General features: G+C 37.6%; 2 protein-coding genes across 8 annotated transcripts; one reads left to right on the top strand and one right to left on the bottom strand.

Moving 5' to 3' along the window:
- On the bottom strand, positions 1-3,373 carry LOC112784020 (uncharacterized). Of its 7 annotated transcripts, none has more exons than XR_011878358.1 (7): positions 2,915-3,331; positions 2,775-2,825; positions 2,532-2,665; positions 1,831-1,931; positions 1,523-1,727; positions 588-700; positions 1-474 (listed from the first exon to the last, which is right to left on the bottom strand). XR_011878358.1 is itself a non-coding variant. In XM_072229571.1 (6 exons), the coding sequence occupies exons 1-5, from the start codon at positions 3,197-3,199 to the stop codon at positions 1,560-1,562; spliced, it is 750 nt and encodes a 249-aa protein (XP_072085672.1). In that variant the 5' UTR covers positions 3,200-3,345; the 3' UTR covers positions 1,236-1,404; positions 1,523-1,559. The 7 variants fall into 7 exon arrangements, 3 of the variants coding, with proteins under 3 accessions (XP_072085672.1, XP_025682879.1, XP_025682880.1); XR_011878355.1 differs by having other exon boundaries at positions 3-474; positions 1,523-1,738; positions 2,915-3,373; XR_011878357.1 differs by having other exon boundaries at positions 3-474; positions 588-796.
- Positions 3,374-11,450: 8,077 nt separating this feature from the next.
- LOC140183139 (uncharacterized) lies at positions 11,451-12,002 on the top strand. The gene has a single exon (XM_072231159.1). It carries the CDS (start codon positions 11,451-11,453, stop codon positions 12,000-12,002), a length of 552 nt encoding a protein of 183 aa, XP_072087260.1.
- The last annotated feature ends 3,197 nt before the right edge of the window (positions 12,003-15,199 follow it).

The raw sequence follows: 15,199 nt of genomic DNA, 5'->3' as shown, positions 1-15,199 counted from the left end.
ATTTAACAAATAAATTTATTAATTTATGTATATAAATTCTGATAAATATGAATATAAACTAAATTGACACATATACTAATATTTCCTAGTACACTTGGGTGCGTGCCGTACCCTAGCATATGCACATGGTTACACGTATATATATAAATATGGAAAAGTCTAGGGGACCAGCACTTTTTTAACAATCTGGCCAGCACTTAACCATCAAAAGAAAAGTGAGTGATCTTTCACTATTTGATGTAATCTCACACCATTAAAAACACTATTGATGGCCAATTAATGGTTACAAAACACAACTTGCTGGCCTCCTAGCACTTCTTAATAAATATTATGAGTATCAGGGTATGCACTGAATGGTGTGTACACATGTCTGTTGTTATAAGAATCTCAAGTCCAATCTCTGTGTACACATGTCTGTTACATGCTCGTTTCCAAATAAGTTTGCAGAACCTCACCTCAAGAGACCTTAAACGGCTAAAACCAAAGGAAAACTAGTCAATAACAACATATACTTTTGTTGGAGGTTTGTCTTTGATGTGAAACACAGTGCACTAGTGAAACTAAAAAGATTAGGAGAACATGGATACCCGTACTGAGGTTCGGAGAGAGAGAGAATCTGCTTGGGATTCATACATGCCATGCCATTTCTTGGACCAAGTTGTGAAAACCCTCTCCAGATGCCTTGGTCTTGACCCTACAACTACTCAAAGCGAAGAAGAAGAAGCAGCTTCTCTTGAAAAAGATGGAAAGTGACACCCATAACGTCACAAGTCTTAAGGAGATCACCAAGACCACCCTTAAGTCAAGGACGAGAAAGCCAAATCAGCGGCTTCTTAAATAATAGAAAACTCTCTAGGCTTAGCTGATTCTATGTATGTGTCCATGATTTTAATCAAGTAATATCTCAAATTTAATTGTCCTACATTTTGGGTTTGGTTTTCCGTTGTACCTGATATAGAGAAAAAATTCTGCCTCCTTCCATGTTCAAGGTTTTTTTTTTTTTTTAAACAAAGAAACTCTAATAGAATTATTAAAGTGAGACCAAATGTCAGGATACAACAGTTTCTCTGAGTACTCAGTACTAAACAAAAGAACTCATCAAATACACTTATTCAAGGTTAGAAACAGGGTTTGAGCTTTGATGTTTATTTTCATGCCCCAAAATCAATGTAAATGTAATCCTAGTGGCCTTGAATTTGAGATTCAGTGTCACTTTTATTAGAACACATCCGATATTTAAATTTAATGATTTTCATTTTGTTATTTCTCCTTGTAAGCTTCTTCACTGGTATTATTGTGTTCTAATACAAGTGCACAACCACATCAATGATCAAACAGCACTTCAACATATCACCAAGAAAGAGATTGCAAATGGTCGCTCTTTTTATACTATAGATCCCAGAGCTGAAATGTAAATCTCTAACTAGTTAGGAAAAAAAAGAAGGGGATTCGGACCCAAAAGAAAAAGACTGACACAGAAAAACAAAAACAGAAACAGAGCTTACAAGCTTAGGTTGCTCACCATGATGACTTTCATCTTCTATGTATGATTCTTAACATTATCTACGCCCACCTATATAGCTAAGAGCAAACTTTGAAAATCTTGCAAGTGTGAAGAACATTTTCATGATAGCACGACCCTTGACAACGCCCTCTCTCATGTTTCTTGCCGCTCTGGCCACCCCAGGTCCACCTGAGTCAGCCTGTGCTTTTGGACTCACCATTGCCTGCAAGGAAACTATATCCAGTGAACATCAAGTAAAATTCTTCCAACATCTACAATGCAAGATTGCTAACAATATAATACAGCTATGATTTCAGGTAGGTAACCTGAAGAAGGAGGAGGAGACATGGTTGCCAAGCGGCGAAGCCTCTGCTCTGCTGAGCGAACAGCGCGTGTGGAGCTTCTAACACCTTGAGTAATCTCTTGCCTGCATAACAATAATAATACACCAATGAGAGAGGAAAATGGCTTTCTTCTAGAATTAACAGGTTGTGTTGGCTTGGTATACTATATTCTTTATTGATATAAGGGTTTAGCTACACATGTTAAATTTACAAATTAAAAATGTTTTTATTGGAAAAATAACAACTAAAATTTTCAATATATTTATTGTATATTTATTAAATAAAAATTTAAAAACTTCTGTTAACATCAATCTTAACCAAAGAATAATGCTAGATAATCAACAAAATTTATTATTTTTCGTCAACTCTTAACCTACACTTTAAATTTTAAGTATTAAATTCTAAATTTTAATAGTGTAAAAATAACATATTGGCCAAATATTGGCTGGTATTGCAAAAGTGAAGTGGCAATTAGGTATCGTGGAAGAGTACCTTTTTTGTTTCAAGGGCAAATTAATCCTCGAGGACCTTACTCTTGACAAAAAGTGTTCACCCCTGTCATTTCTATTAACTAAACCCTAGATATAATGCCTATTTACCTACTCGTTTGCATCACCACTACATGTATAACTCAAAACATGAAACGATTAAAATAAATGAATGAAAAAGATAAGAACGCAGACCCAAGATCACTGAGCTCCGTGGTGAGGTCACTGATTTCCATGCCGGATAGACGGATTGCAGCCATGGTACCAGGAAGCTCCTCTCTTGTGGTATCCATCAACTTCTCCAGTGATTCTGCTGCTCTCTTGAAAGCCTTTGCGTAACCACATTCCAAATTGAGCAAACACAAGTTATTCACAATCAAAATTAAGCCTTTCTAAAATGAAAACAATTGATTCCATCAGAAGGCTATTAACACAAACCAGAAGTGTAGGAATTGCGGAGCAAAATAGCCACGTGGCACATATCGCTGTCTGCACCAAAGAAGAACAAAAAAGAAAACATTAGAATTGGTTGAAGAACGAATAAATAGAATTGACAAAGGAAGAAGAGAGAAGGGTACCACGCAAGCCACGACGTTGAGAAGAGTGATGTGGCGCTGTGAGAGGCGAAGCTGTGGAAGCTGCGGCAAGGAAGACACAACGGTGGAAGTGTAGAGCGGTTGTTGTGGCGCGTGAGAGTGTGGTTGTGAGGCCAAAGAGCAAGACAGTGGAAGTGTGGCGCGTTTTCTGCACGAGAGGCTAACACGCTTGTGAATGTTAGTGGCGAATGCGCTCTTAGGGTGGGGAACTACAACGCCTTGGTTTGAAGGTTGTAATCGCAATTGCAGTCGCATGGAACTTAGCATCTCTTCGGATTCAGGGTGAAACTCTCACAAAGTGCAAAAGAAAACCCAGCTCAATGCAGTCTCCACCTCGAGCACTCCGACCGTATGTTTTGAGCTTGCATATTAACCATGGCTGAAGCCCAATCCAAATGAAGAGTATAGAGAGCAGCCCAATCTATTCAAACAGTATAAAGCAATTAAATTTTTAGGCCACAATCCCTTAAAAATAAAACATAAATATATGATTAATTATTTTAACAAAAATATTTTTAAAAATTAGAATAAAATGAAAAATATTATTTTATATTTTGAGTATTTTTAATTTTAATTTTGGATAAATGTTCACTCAGTATACTTTTTTATATTTTTCTTTCTTAGGTTACCTTCATTTAGTGTATTTTTATTATATTTTTTTTTTTCATCAATCTCTCTTTCCAATGCTAACTCCCATTCTCTACATGTTGTATTGTTAGGGTATTTATTCTTACTTCTAAATTTCAATTTATATAGATATATTTTTAAAAAGATAAAGTTTTTTTTCAAACTTTTTTAATTTTTTATTGCATTTGATTCTTTTAATTTTTTTTAAGTTTGATTTTTATATTTTTAGACTACATAGACAAGGTAAATAAGATAAAACCAAAATTCTAGTAAAATTGAATTAGAAAATTTAAGTATTGAATTAAGTATTGAATTAATATTAGAAAATTTATTTTTGTATTAAAAATATTAATCTAAAATATTTTTTATTTTAAAAAAATATATTTACATCAACAAATTCTAATATTAATTAATTTATTTATTTGGTGTAAATCTAAAAAATTAATAACAAAATAAGTAAACTTTTTCTTATGATTGAAAATTTATAATTTACAAAAACCAAATTAAAAATTTAAATTATATACAATAAATTAGGAGATAAAAGAATTATAAATATTAGGACCACAATACTCAAGATTCTGTTAATTTTTTAGAATTTCAAATTAATCTTAATAAGTGAGAGAATTTTTTTAAGAAAAACCAGATCATAGAAGGTTTTGAAAATTTCTCAAATTTTGATGTGTTTTGTATATATATAATAAGTAATTTAAAGTAAAATTGTAAATAAAAAATAAAAATAAAAGCATCAAAATTATGAAGGTCACATGTTGCATCCATTATGTAGAAGTGTAAAATAATAAAAATAAAAGCTATCAAAATAAGATATTTGTTTACAAAGATAAACAAAAAGAATTTTAATTAAAATTGTGAGTTAACTTACAGTAATCACATTAGAGCTACAAATAAATTAGTTCTTACTCTTAACTCTTAACAAGTTAGATCTATAATTAATTGATTTGAGTCTGATTTATACTTTGTTATAAAATATTTTTTAAATATTAGATTTGACTTGATCTAAAATCTGATACAAAATTTAATATTTTTTAATAAAAATTTAAAAAAATATATAAAAAGAACTACTTATATATGAAATATATAAAATTCAATATTTACAGTAACACATAAACTTTTAAAATATATAAAATATTTATAATAAAATATGATAAATTTAACATCTTAATTAATTTTTTAATTATAAAAATATTTATATTTTTAAGCTCTAGTTAGCCTAATAGATCAATTAAGCTAATTTATAAATTTCAACCGCGTTTTTAATAAATTTTGACTTTTAAAATAAATTGATTGTCATATTTTATGACTGCCAAGCCTGGTCAAATACAGGTCAAGTTATAAATAAGTGCTTGATAAGCTAACTGATTTATTTCTATTTCCTAAATTACATAGTTAATTTATATTCTAATAAAATGTCTAAAATTTGATTCTTTAATTATGGGTTACCCAACATAGCATTTAAATTTAATAGTTAAAAAAAAATATATCCCATGATCTAATTGGTCTCTTTGGATTGAAACACTTTTTCATGGCATGTCAAATTTTCTGAAGGCAGTTATCGTTCTACATCAATTTTATGAATCCATGAAGTGACTCACTTGATTCACGATTTAAAATTTCGAACTAATTTATCTAATCAATTTAAAAACTCAACAATTTGATCGTCAATTGAAAATTGAGATAAAACAGGTTTCTTTGATTTTCGATATCTAACCATTTTATTTTTCCTTCTATATTTTTATTCTCACACATCATATCATAATCAGTGGCGCCTTTTGGATTATGTATATCAATACAACTGGAACTTATCTAATCTCAAAGTGAGTATATGATTACATTGATGTTCAAGTTATGGCTTTTGGCTGAACAAACAAAATGCATTTAGAGGGTGGTGTTCTTTATGGGGAAAATATTTACATCTTTGGTTCCACCGAGCATGTGTAGCTCAATAACTGTTTCATTATTTTGCATTCCTATTCAAGACGCTTCATTTGTTTCGTGCATTTTCTTAGTTCATCTTACATACATATTAATTTTTTTAACATTTGCATCTCAAACTTGTCTGGTATAAATATGAAAGCACAGTTGTTTGCATATCCATTATTGTATTTATAAATTTTCAAATTGAGTCCTAATTTTATGTGATCTGTAAATCTTTTAACTAATTTGATTAGTACATGAGGATTTATTGTTTTGTTGTATTTATATATAATAGAAGAGCAATCGATAGTCCAATACTGACATGTAGAGTATTTTATGTTTGATATGTATTAAGCCCTATTACTTGATAAGTGACACCTAAAATAAAAACAAAAAATCAATTTTCTTCTTTCTTGACCTTTGCTGTGTCTAGTTCATACACTGACTTGGCCATCGTTTTGTCTATCAGATTGAGCAGAAAATCAAATTTCAACGAGAATTCAAATTTTAGATTGGATTTATTCTTTCTCTTAATTTTTCTCTCATTTATGCTGATAACCACTAACTTCTTCTTGAAGTCTTTCCCTTTTCTTTTTTCTCTGACACTAAATTTTCCTTCCAACTACGTTTTCGCCGGAGCAGAAAAGAAGAAAACACAACGGTGAAGATATGGTTGCTAAAAATTTGGTGGATATATTACCTGATTTTACTTCTGATTTCAATTCTAAACTTCACACAGAATAGTACTATTACGTAAGCTAAAAATTTCCTTAGTATAGAAGAAACTTTTACATCATCATTTTAACATTTTTTTTAGAATATATCTATTATATCTATTATATATCTATAGTTTTACAATCAAAATGTGGCAGATGTCACTTTTTCAATTGGAATCAAATCTTTTCCTCCAAAATTAAGGAATTTTTCTCTCCTCCACTAATTTTACAACCAAAATGTACCACATATCACTCTCTCATTGTAATTGATATTAAATATTTCCCTCCAAAATTGAAGAATTCTTCCCTCCTTCTTACTAATTTTACAATCAAAATGTGCCACATGTCACTCTCTCATTACAATTGAAATCAAATCTTTCCCTCCAAAATTAAGGAATTCTCCTCTCATCCTTACTAATTTTACAACCAAAATGTGCCACATGTCACTCTCTCATTATAATTGATATTAAATCTTTTCCTCCAAAATTAAAAAATTCTTCCCTCCTTTTTACTAATTTTACAACCAAAATGTGCCACATGTCACTCCCTCATTGTAATTGAAATCAAATCTTTCCTTCCAAAATTAAAGAGTTCTCCCCTCCTCCCTCTTCCTTTCTATATTTCTCTCATTCCTTCAACAACTCTATCTATTTTATATATCATTATTAATATCAATGACTAATTACTAATTTCACAATCAAAATGTGTAACATGACATTCTTTAATTGCATTATTAAAATTGAAATATTAAAATTAAAATTGAAATATACCTATATTATGTATCATATATTACTATCTAATTTAATAATCAAATGTGTCACATGACACTCTCTTATTAAAATTGAGAGAAAATATTTTTTTTCAAAATTAATAAAGTCCCTTCCTAAATTCTCTTATCTACTTTTCTCCAATTTTCTATTTTACTCTATATATAATTTATATTTTATATTAGTAATTTGACAAATCAAAATATGTCATTCGATATTTTTTTACAACTAAAATAAAATCTTTTCTTCCAAAATTAACAAACTCTAACTCTTACTCTCATTTTTCATCTTTATCTTTCTCTCTTTTCTTTCATTCTCTATTTTTTCTATCTTTCTATTCTAGAGAAAACAAAATTAACAAAATAATATAATTCAACTAAAAATTATTATTATTATTATTATTATTATTATTATTATTATTATTATTATTATTATTATTATTATTATATACATAATTTTTTAGTTTTTATTTAGTTTAAAATTTTTACCGATTTTCTTTCTAATCTATATTTTAATTTCTCTTCTTTCAAATATTTATTACATATAATTTGGAGAGAATACTTGTTCATACCCTGGCCCAACATTAAGGCCCGGATCCAAATAGAAGGCCCAATCCAAAGATTGGCTCTCACTCGACACCGACCTTCTCTTAAGAAGTCGGTGTTAACAACGACTTGGCCAAAAGAAGTCGGGGATGAAGATTAGCCGGTAGATAACGCTCATTCAAATAAGTAACTGCCCCTAAGATCTCTCAACCCACTTCCAAGAGCCATATCTCAACTTCCCTAAAATAACGGGACGGTTATCCTCCTTAAAAGGTGGAAATACTCCAACGGTGGTTATTGGTTCACCACTATAAATACACTAACACCCCTCAGGTATCACTAAGTTCCAATATTCTCCAAACCTGTTTACCCCTTTGGTGACTTAGGCATCGGAGTGTCTTTGCAGGTACCACCTCCCATTCTCCCTCACACACAAGTCAGAAGGAGGCTTCCAAATGTGAACCTGCTCGAAGGCTTCCCCCGCTAGACGATTGGGCCAACCCGTTGGGTCCAGCCCATTAATCTCCGGTTACCCTTCGTAACATTGGCGCCGTTGTCGGGGACCCGAGAGATCAACCAGTGATGGCGGATAATTCACCTGAAGATGGCTACACAGCGTCCGATTCTGAGCAAGAGAATCTAGACGTTGGAAACAATAGCGCGAACGTGACCACCCACCAAGGTGGGGCCGATCAGAACAGAGAAGGTACTTCTGGGTTGAAAGACCCAAAGGCAAACTCTTCTGATGGACGCGAGTCGGGAAAAGAGGGACAACCCCATGCAGCCGATTTCATGGGATTGTTCCATGGCCACCAAGGGCGCTTGGAACAGTTGGAACAAGAACTGGAACGGCAACGAGAGGCGGAGAGAAACCTGAGAAACGAGATTGAACGACGAAAAGAGCTAGAGAAAAAGCTCTTAAGGCTGGAGTCTGCCCTTAAAAGTCGAAGTTCCCGCAACGACCGAGAAGACTCTCCCTTGGGGGATAAGATCCATTCAGCAAAGACATAATGAGAGAAAAAGTTCCAAAGAACTTTAAAAGCCCCAAAATGGACCTCTATGACGGAACCACGGATCCAAAGCATCATTTAAGCAACTTTAAAAGCCGGATGTATCTCGCCGACGCTTCTGATGCTACTCGCTGCAAGGCTTTTCCGACAACCTTGACAAAGGCAGCAATGAAGTGGTTCGATAGTCTTCCTCCGAGGGCAGTCACCAGTTTCGACGACCTCTCGTGAAAGTTTCTGATGCGATTCTCCATCCAGAAGGACAAAGTAAAGCACGCACCGAGCCTCTTGGGAGTAAAACAGGAGGTCGGAGAATCTTTGAGGGACTACATGGAAAGGTTCAATAAAGCGTGTTTGGAGATCCAAGACCTGCCCACAGAAGCAGTGATTATGGGCTTAGTAAATGGACTTCAAGAAGGCCCCTTCTCCCAGTCCATATCAAAAAGGCACCCGACCTCCCTAAGTGACGTACAAGAGAGAGCTGAGAAGTACATCAACATGGAGGAAAACACTAAGCTACGAGAGTCGGGCTGGCGGCCTGGGCAATCTCACTCATCAAAAGAGAAGGAAAGAGAGCCCAAGAGGAAAGAAAAAGTCGGCCCTGAAAGGCCTAGGAGATATCACTCCTATACCCCTTTACGAGTCTCTCTAGTGGATGTCTAGAGGAAAATTTGCCATACTAAAAGGCTACCACCCCCTAGACCCATCAAAAATAAAAAGGGAGGAAGTCGTGGTGACTACTGTGAGTACCATAAGATATATGGTCACTCAACAAATGATTGTTACGACCTAAACAATGTGATAGAAAAGCTGGCCAGATAAGGTCGGCTTGACAGATATCTCATGGAAAGGTCAAACCATCAGGGCAAGAGAAAGCGAGACGACGAGGACCGAAGAGATCCACTGCCGCAGACCCCGGAAAGACACATACATATGATCTCGGGAGGATTCGGTGGAGGCGGCCTCACAAAGTCAGCTCGCAAGAGGCACTTGAAGGAAGTCTACCAGGTCGAGTGCCAGGATCCCGCCCTCCCAACCATTTCATTCACCAAAGAAGATGGGCAATGAATCATTCCTGGACATGATGATCCAGTGGTGATAACCATGGTCCTTGCTAACGCCCATCTTCACAGAACCCTGGCAGATCAGGGGAGTTCAGCTGACATCCTTTTTAAACCAGCATTTGATAAGTTGAGGTTGGATGAAAGGGAATTAAGAGCCTACCCTGACACCCTATATGGCCTAGGAGATACGCCAATAAAACCACTGGGATATGTACCCCTTCACACAACTTTCGGAAAGGGGGGAAATCTAAAACTCTGAGCATCGACTTCATAGTCATCAATGTGGGGTCAGCTTATAATGCCTTGATCGGCAGAACTACCCTAAATCGGCTCGGAGCAGTGGTATCCACTCCTCATCTCTACATAAAATTCCCAACACCAGAGAGAATAGCAACCATCAGGGGAGACCAGAAATTGGCAAGGAAATCCTATAACAAAAGCCTGAACCTAAGAGGGAAAGGAAAAGAGGTGCAGATGATTGAGCTCGGAGGGCTCAAAGTCAAGGAAGAGTTGCGATCACAACCCGGGGAAAAAACCGAGGAGGTACAGATTGGAAAAGAGGAAGGAAAAAACACTAATATAGGAGCCGACTTCAAAGAAGAGTTGAAAGGGAAACTTACAAAACTCCTACAAGAAAACTCCGACCTCTTTGCTTGGAAAGCCTCCGACATGCCAGGGATAGATCCCGAACTCATGTCGCACAAACTATCAGTTTATCCCGGATCGCGACCTGTTCAATAAAGAAGGCAAAAACTCGGACCCGAACGGACTCAAGTGGTGGAAGAACAAGTGCAAGCACTCCTAGAAGCCAGATTCATCAAAGAGGTCAAATATCCAGCGTGGCTAGAAAATGTGGTGCTAGTCAAAAAACATGGCAAGTGGAGGATGTGCGTTGATTATACCGACCTGAACAAGGCGTGTCCCAAAGACCCATATCCACTTCCAAGCATTGATACTCTAGTAGACTCCAGCTCAGGGTATCAATACTTGTCGTTCATGGATGCATACTCGGGATACAATCAGATCCCAATGTACAAGCCGGATCAAGAAAAAACATCATTTATCACGCCTAGGGCGAACTATTGCTATGTGGTTATGCCCTTTGGACTAAAAAACTCTGGAGCTACATATCAAAGGCTGATGAATAAAGTGTTTGCGCCTCACCTTGGGGGACTGATGGAAGTCTATGTAGATGACATGTTAGTAAAAACCAAGGATGAGACCGACCTCTTGGAAGACCTCTCGCAAGTCTTCAACACCATAAGGTTGCATGGGATGAGGCTGAATCCTGCAAAATGCACCTTCGCAGTAGAGGCTGGAAAATTTCTAGGATTTATGCTTACACAAAAAGGAATCGAAGCTAATCCTGAGAAGTGTAAAGCAGTCCTGGAAATGAAAAGCCCGACTTGCTTAAAAGAGGTCCAGCAGCTGAACGGCCGACTTGTCGCCCTTTCCAGGTTCTTGGCGGGATCAACATTAAGATCTCTACCACTCTTCTCTCTAATAAGAAAAGGATGCCAGTTCGAATGGACTCCTGAGTGTGAAGAAGCATTTCAGGAGTTCAAAAGGTTCTTAAACACAACCTCCCATTCTGACCCGACCTAAAATTGGGGAAGAACCGTCCTGTATTTGTCCGTAGTAGACAAAGCCGTAGCATCAACCCTAATACGGGAAGACGAGGTCGAGCAGCATCCTGTGTACTTCACCAGTAAAGCACTACAAGGCCCTGAATTGAGGTATCAAAAACTCGAGAAGTTTGCATATGCCTTAATAGTAGCCTCTCAAAGGTTACGACCTTACTTTCAAGCTCACACAATAAGAGTCTGAACGAGCCAACCCATGAAGCAAATCCTCCAGAAGATGGATATTGCGGGTAGAATGGTTCAATGGGCAATAGAGATATCCGAGTTTGACTTGAAGTATGAAACTCGGACGGCAATAAAAGCCCAATGCCTCACGGACTTCGTAGCAGAATATGCAGGAGACCAAGAGGAAGAATCCACTACATGGGAGCTATACATAGATGGATCCTCAAACAAAATAGGAAGCCGTGCAGGCATAATACTGGTCAACAAAAGGGGAACACAAATAGAAGTCTCCCTCAAGTTTGAATTCCCAGCTTCTAACAATCAGGCAGAATACAAAGCCTTGATTGCAGGATTAAAGCTGGCAGTAGAAGTCAGTGCAACAAAAGTAGTGATATTCAGCGACTCTCAGGTGGTGACTTCCCAAATAAATGGAGAGTATCAGGCTAAAAACCCCAATATGAAGAGGTACTTGGACAAAACCTTGGAGCATCTTAGACGCTTTGCGGAAACCGAGGTCAAACATATAACTCGGGATCTCAACAGCAGAGTAGACGCCCTTTCCAAGCTAGCAAGTACTAAGCCAGGGGGAATAATAGAAGCCTGATCCAAGAAACTCTCCAAGAACCCTCTGTAGCAAAAACAGAGGCCAAACAAGACGTCCTTGAAGTCTCCGGATTAGACCTCGGATGGATGAATCCTTTAATCGAATACTTAAAATTCGACATCCTACCCAAAGAAGAAAAAGAAGCCAAGAAAATTCGGAGGGAAGCACAAAACTATACTTTGGTAAAAAATATCATCTACAAAAGGGGAATATCAACGCCATTATTAAAATGCATTCCGACCTCAAGGACGACAGAAGTCTTAGAAGAAGTCCACAATGGTATCTGCGAAAATCACCTCGGAGCAAGGTCCCTGGCTAGGAAAGTCCTTCGAGCTAGGTTCTACTAGCCGACCTTACAGAAAGATGCCACTGAATTTGTAAAGAAGTGTCAGTCATGCCAATTGCATGCAAACTTCCATGTTGCTCCCCCCGAGGAGCTCATAATTATAACTTCTCCATGGCCTTTTGCTAAATGGGGACTGGACCTGTTAGGACCCTTTCCCCAAGCACCTGGACAAGTAAAATACTTGATAGTGGGAGTAGACTACTTCACGAAGTGGATAGAAGCAGAACCATTGGCCACCATCACTGCCCAGAGAAGTCGGAAGTTTCTCTACAAAAACATTATCACAAGGTACGGAGTACCTCACTCCATCACCACGGATAATGACACTCAGTTCACCGACTCAACCTTCAGAAACCTAGTAGCCAGCATGAAGATTAAGCATCAGTTCACCTCGGTAGAACATCCACAGGAAAATGGCCAAGCCGAGGTAGCTAACAAAGTCATACTGGCAGGGTTGAAGAAAAGGCTACAAGATGCAAAAGGAGCCTAGGCTGAAGAACTCCCACAAGTACTTTGGGCTTACCGAACTAAACCTCAGTCTGCCACGGGGGAAACACCCTTCCAACTTGCTTATGGCATAGAAGCCATGATACCAGTTGAAATCAGCGAGCAAAGTCCTAGGGTGAGCTTCTACGATGAGGTGGGAAACATACAGGGGCACAAAGAAGAACTGGAGTTACTCCCTGAAATCCGAGAACAAGCCCAGATAAGAGAAGCAGCGTTGAAACAAAGGATAACAAATAGATATAATAAAAAGGTCATCGAAGAAGTTTCACCCCAGACGACCTGGTTTTGATTAGAAATGATATTGGAGTCAACAAATTTGGGGAGGGAAAGCTCGCTGCCAATTGGAAAGGACCATACAAAATTAGTAAAGCCTTAGGAAAAGGCTACTATAAGGTGACCAACTTAAACGGCACCGAGTTACCTAGATCGTGGCATGCTTGTAATATGAAAATGTACTATAGTTAAAAGCGAACTCTGCTCACTGATGTACTATTTTCCCAACTTCATGGTTTTTTCCTAAAGAAAGGGTTTTTCTGAAGGGGGGTTTTTAACGAGGCATCAAAGTGGGGACTAAAGGGAACAAATTGTCAAAGCCCTTAGTAGCAAAAAGTACCTTCGCAAATAAATAAAGATCTTTTTCCCATATCTCTTTATAAGTCCCTTTATACGTTATTCTTTCTACGAAACGTGCCGGCTTAAGCTCGATAAAGCGTGAAAATCCCATGAACCTACCTAGATGGTCGTTAGGATAAAACGACAAGGTACAAGTCGGTGTAAAGAGGACATAAAAGTAGATCATGATAAACTCGGAAATCACTCGATCTACAAGTCAGGAAAACCGAGAAGAAAAATGCATCGCAAAAATAACCTAAGTTACAGAAACTCAATAAATCAAAAAATTGAGTATAAGGAATATGAAAAGAGAAAAAGAAAATCCAACAAAAAAACCAAAGGCATAAGCTGTCCTAAGTCTTTGAAAAAAATTTAAAGTAGCTCAGACAAAAGGACAGCCAGCCAGGATAAAGGATTTTTCAAAGCAAAAAAGATCAAAAAGGGTTTTGGAAAAACCTAAACAGAAAGCATGCACACAACAAAAGATACCCTAAACCCTTATCCAAAAAAATGTATTTTTAAATATTTTGTTTACGGCCCGAAAGGCCAAGAAATGTGAAGACGCCACCATAAAAAAATTGTTTAAAAATAGGGGACCCACAGGCCGAGCCCCATATAGCCATAATTAGTTAAGAGGAAGGAAGATCACCACCACTAGGAGAAGAACCATCACCACCAGGACCGGGGAGAGAAGTCGGAGCAGCACCAGGAGGGGGCAGAACAGGCTGATCAGGGTTTGGGGAAGGAACTCCCGAGGAACTCGGCGCATCCCCCCGAGGAGGAGACTCCACTATTCTTTGTCCCCTCGTCTTCAACTCGGAGTCAGTCACAGGTCAGGGAGGGGAGACAATGACACTATCCACTACGATCTTGTCAGGATCTAATGGAGAGAGGTCCAAGTCGGGAGCAATAACTCCGACTTGTTCCTTAAAGATCCTCCACGCCTCCTCTGCACCCTCAGCAATTGAATCCTCCAAGTCCTGGAAAGCGTCCTGACACCCAAAAAGCTCCTTTTTCAGATCCAGATTCTCCCCAAAGAGCCTGATGTAATTCTGCTCTGCCTTCTCCTTAAGGCCCTCTGCCATGGCACACTGGCCCATCAACTTCTTCTCCCTCTCCCGAACCCGATCCTTCTCCTCCTTTAACTTGGTAACCTCCTCCTTTAACTTCTTCTCCTCCTTCTGGTATAAAAAAATTCTCCCCTCGAGCTTCTCAACCTTTCGGGCAGAACCCAAAGAGCTAAGAGGAGTATGTTCAAAAATATCCAGGAGTCTCGTACACACCCCAGCCTCCCAGATGCTCCCCTGAACTATAACATTTAGATGTTTCTGAACCATAACATCATCCATATTAATTGATGAATGGGAAAAGATATGGTTCCGGACAAATTGGGGACCATCGAATGTGACCCCGGAAGAAGAGCTAGAAGTTTTCCGCTTCTTCTTCTCGGGTTCAGGGGAAGATCGGGGCGGAGGGAGAGGAGAAGGAAGAGAGGAAGTAAAGGAAGAGGATACCATGATAGGACGGGAGGAAGTCCCCAAATTGTGAGGAGGAGGAAGAGTACCAGTGGCCCTTGCCGCATCCACCCGCGCCTGAGACCTTTTCTTGGCATCTTGAACTTTTTGATAAGAAGAGGCAGAAGCTTTTTTCACCATTTTTGAAAAGGAAGAAGGCAAAAAATCAATTTACAAGAAAATCGGAATTCCAGAGTCAGAAATGATTAAAACAAGTC

This window comes from Arachis hypogaea, chromosome 20 (genome assembly GCF_003086295.3).
Source record: "Arachis hypogaea cultivar Tifrunner chromosome 20, arahy.Tifrunner.gnm2.J5K5, whole genome shotgun sequence".
NCBI classification, from domain to species: Eukaryota; Viridiplantae; Streptophyta; class Magnoliopsida; order Fabales; family Fabaceae; genus Arachis; species Arachis hypogaea.
The sequence above is the reverse complement of the archived record's forward strand: the minus strand, read 5'-3'. Positions and strand labels throughout refer to the sequence as shown.

Excerpts from the sequence above, each read along its gene's own strand:
- LOC140183139 (XM_072231159.1), top strand. The coding sequence starts at position 11,451 with ATGGATATTGCGGGTAGAATGGTTCAATGGGCAATAGAGATATCCGAG.
- LOC112784020 (XM_025827094.3), bottom strand. The coding sequence starts at position 3,199 with ATGCTAAGTTCCATGCGACTGCAATTGCGATTACAACCTTCAAACCAA. Across the intron at positions 2,826-2,914 it reads TCAACGTCGTGGCTTGCGTG|ACAGCGATATGTGCCACGTG; the intron begins GTACCCTTCTCT and ends TCTTTGGTGCAG. Across the intron at positions 1,739-1,830 it reads GTCTCCTCCTCCTTCTTCAG|TTTCCTTGCAGGCAATGGTG; the intron begins GTTACCTACCTG and ends CACTGGATATAG.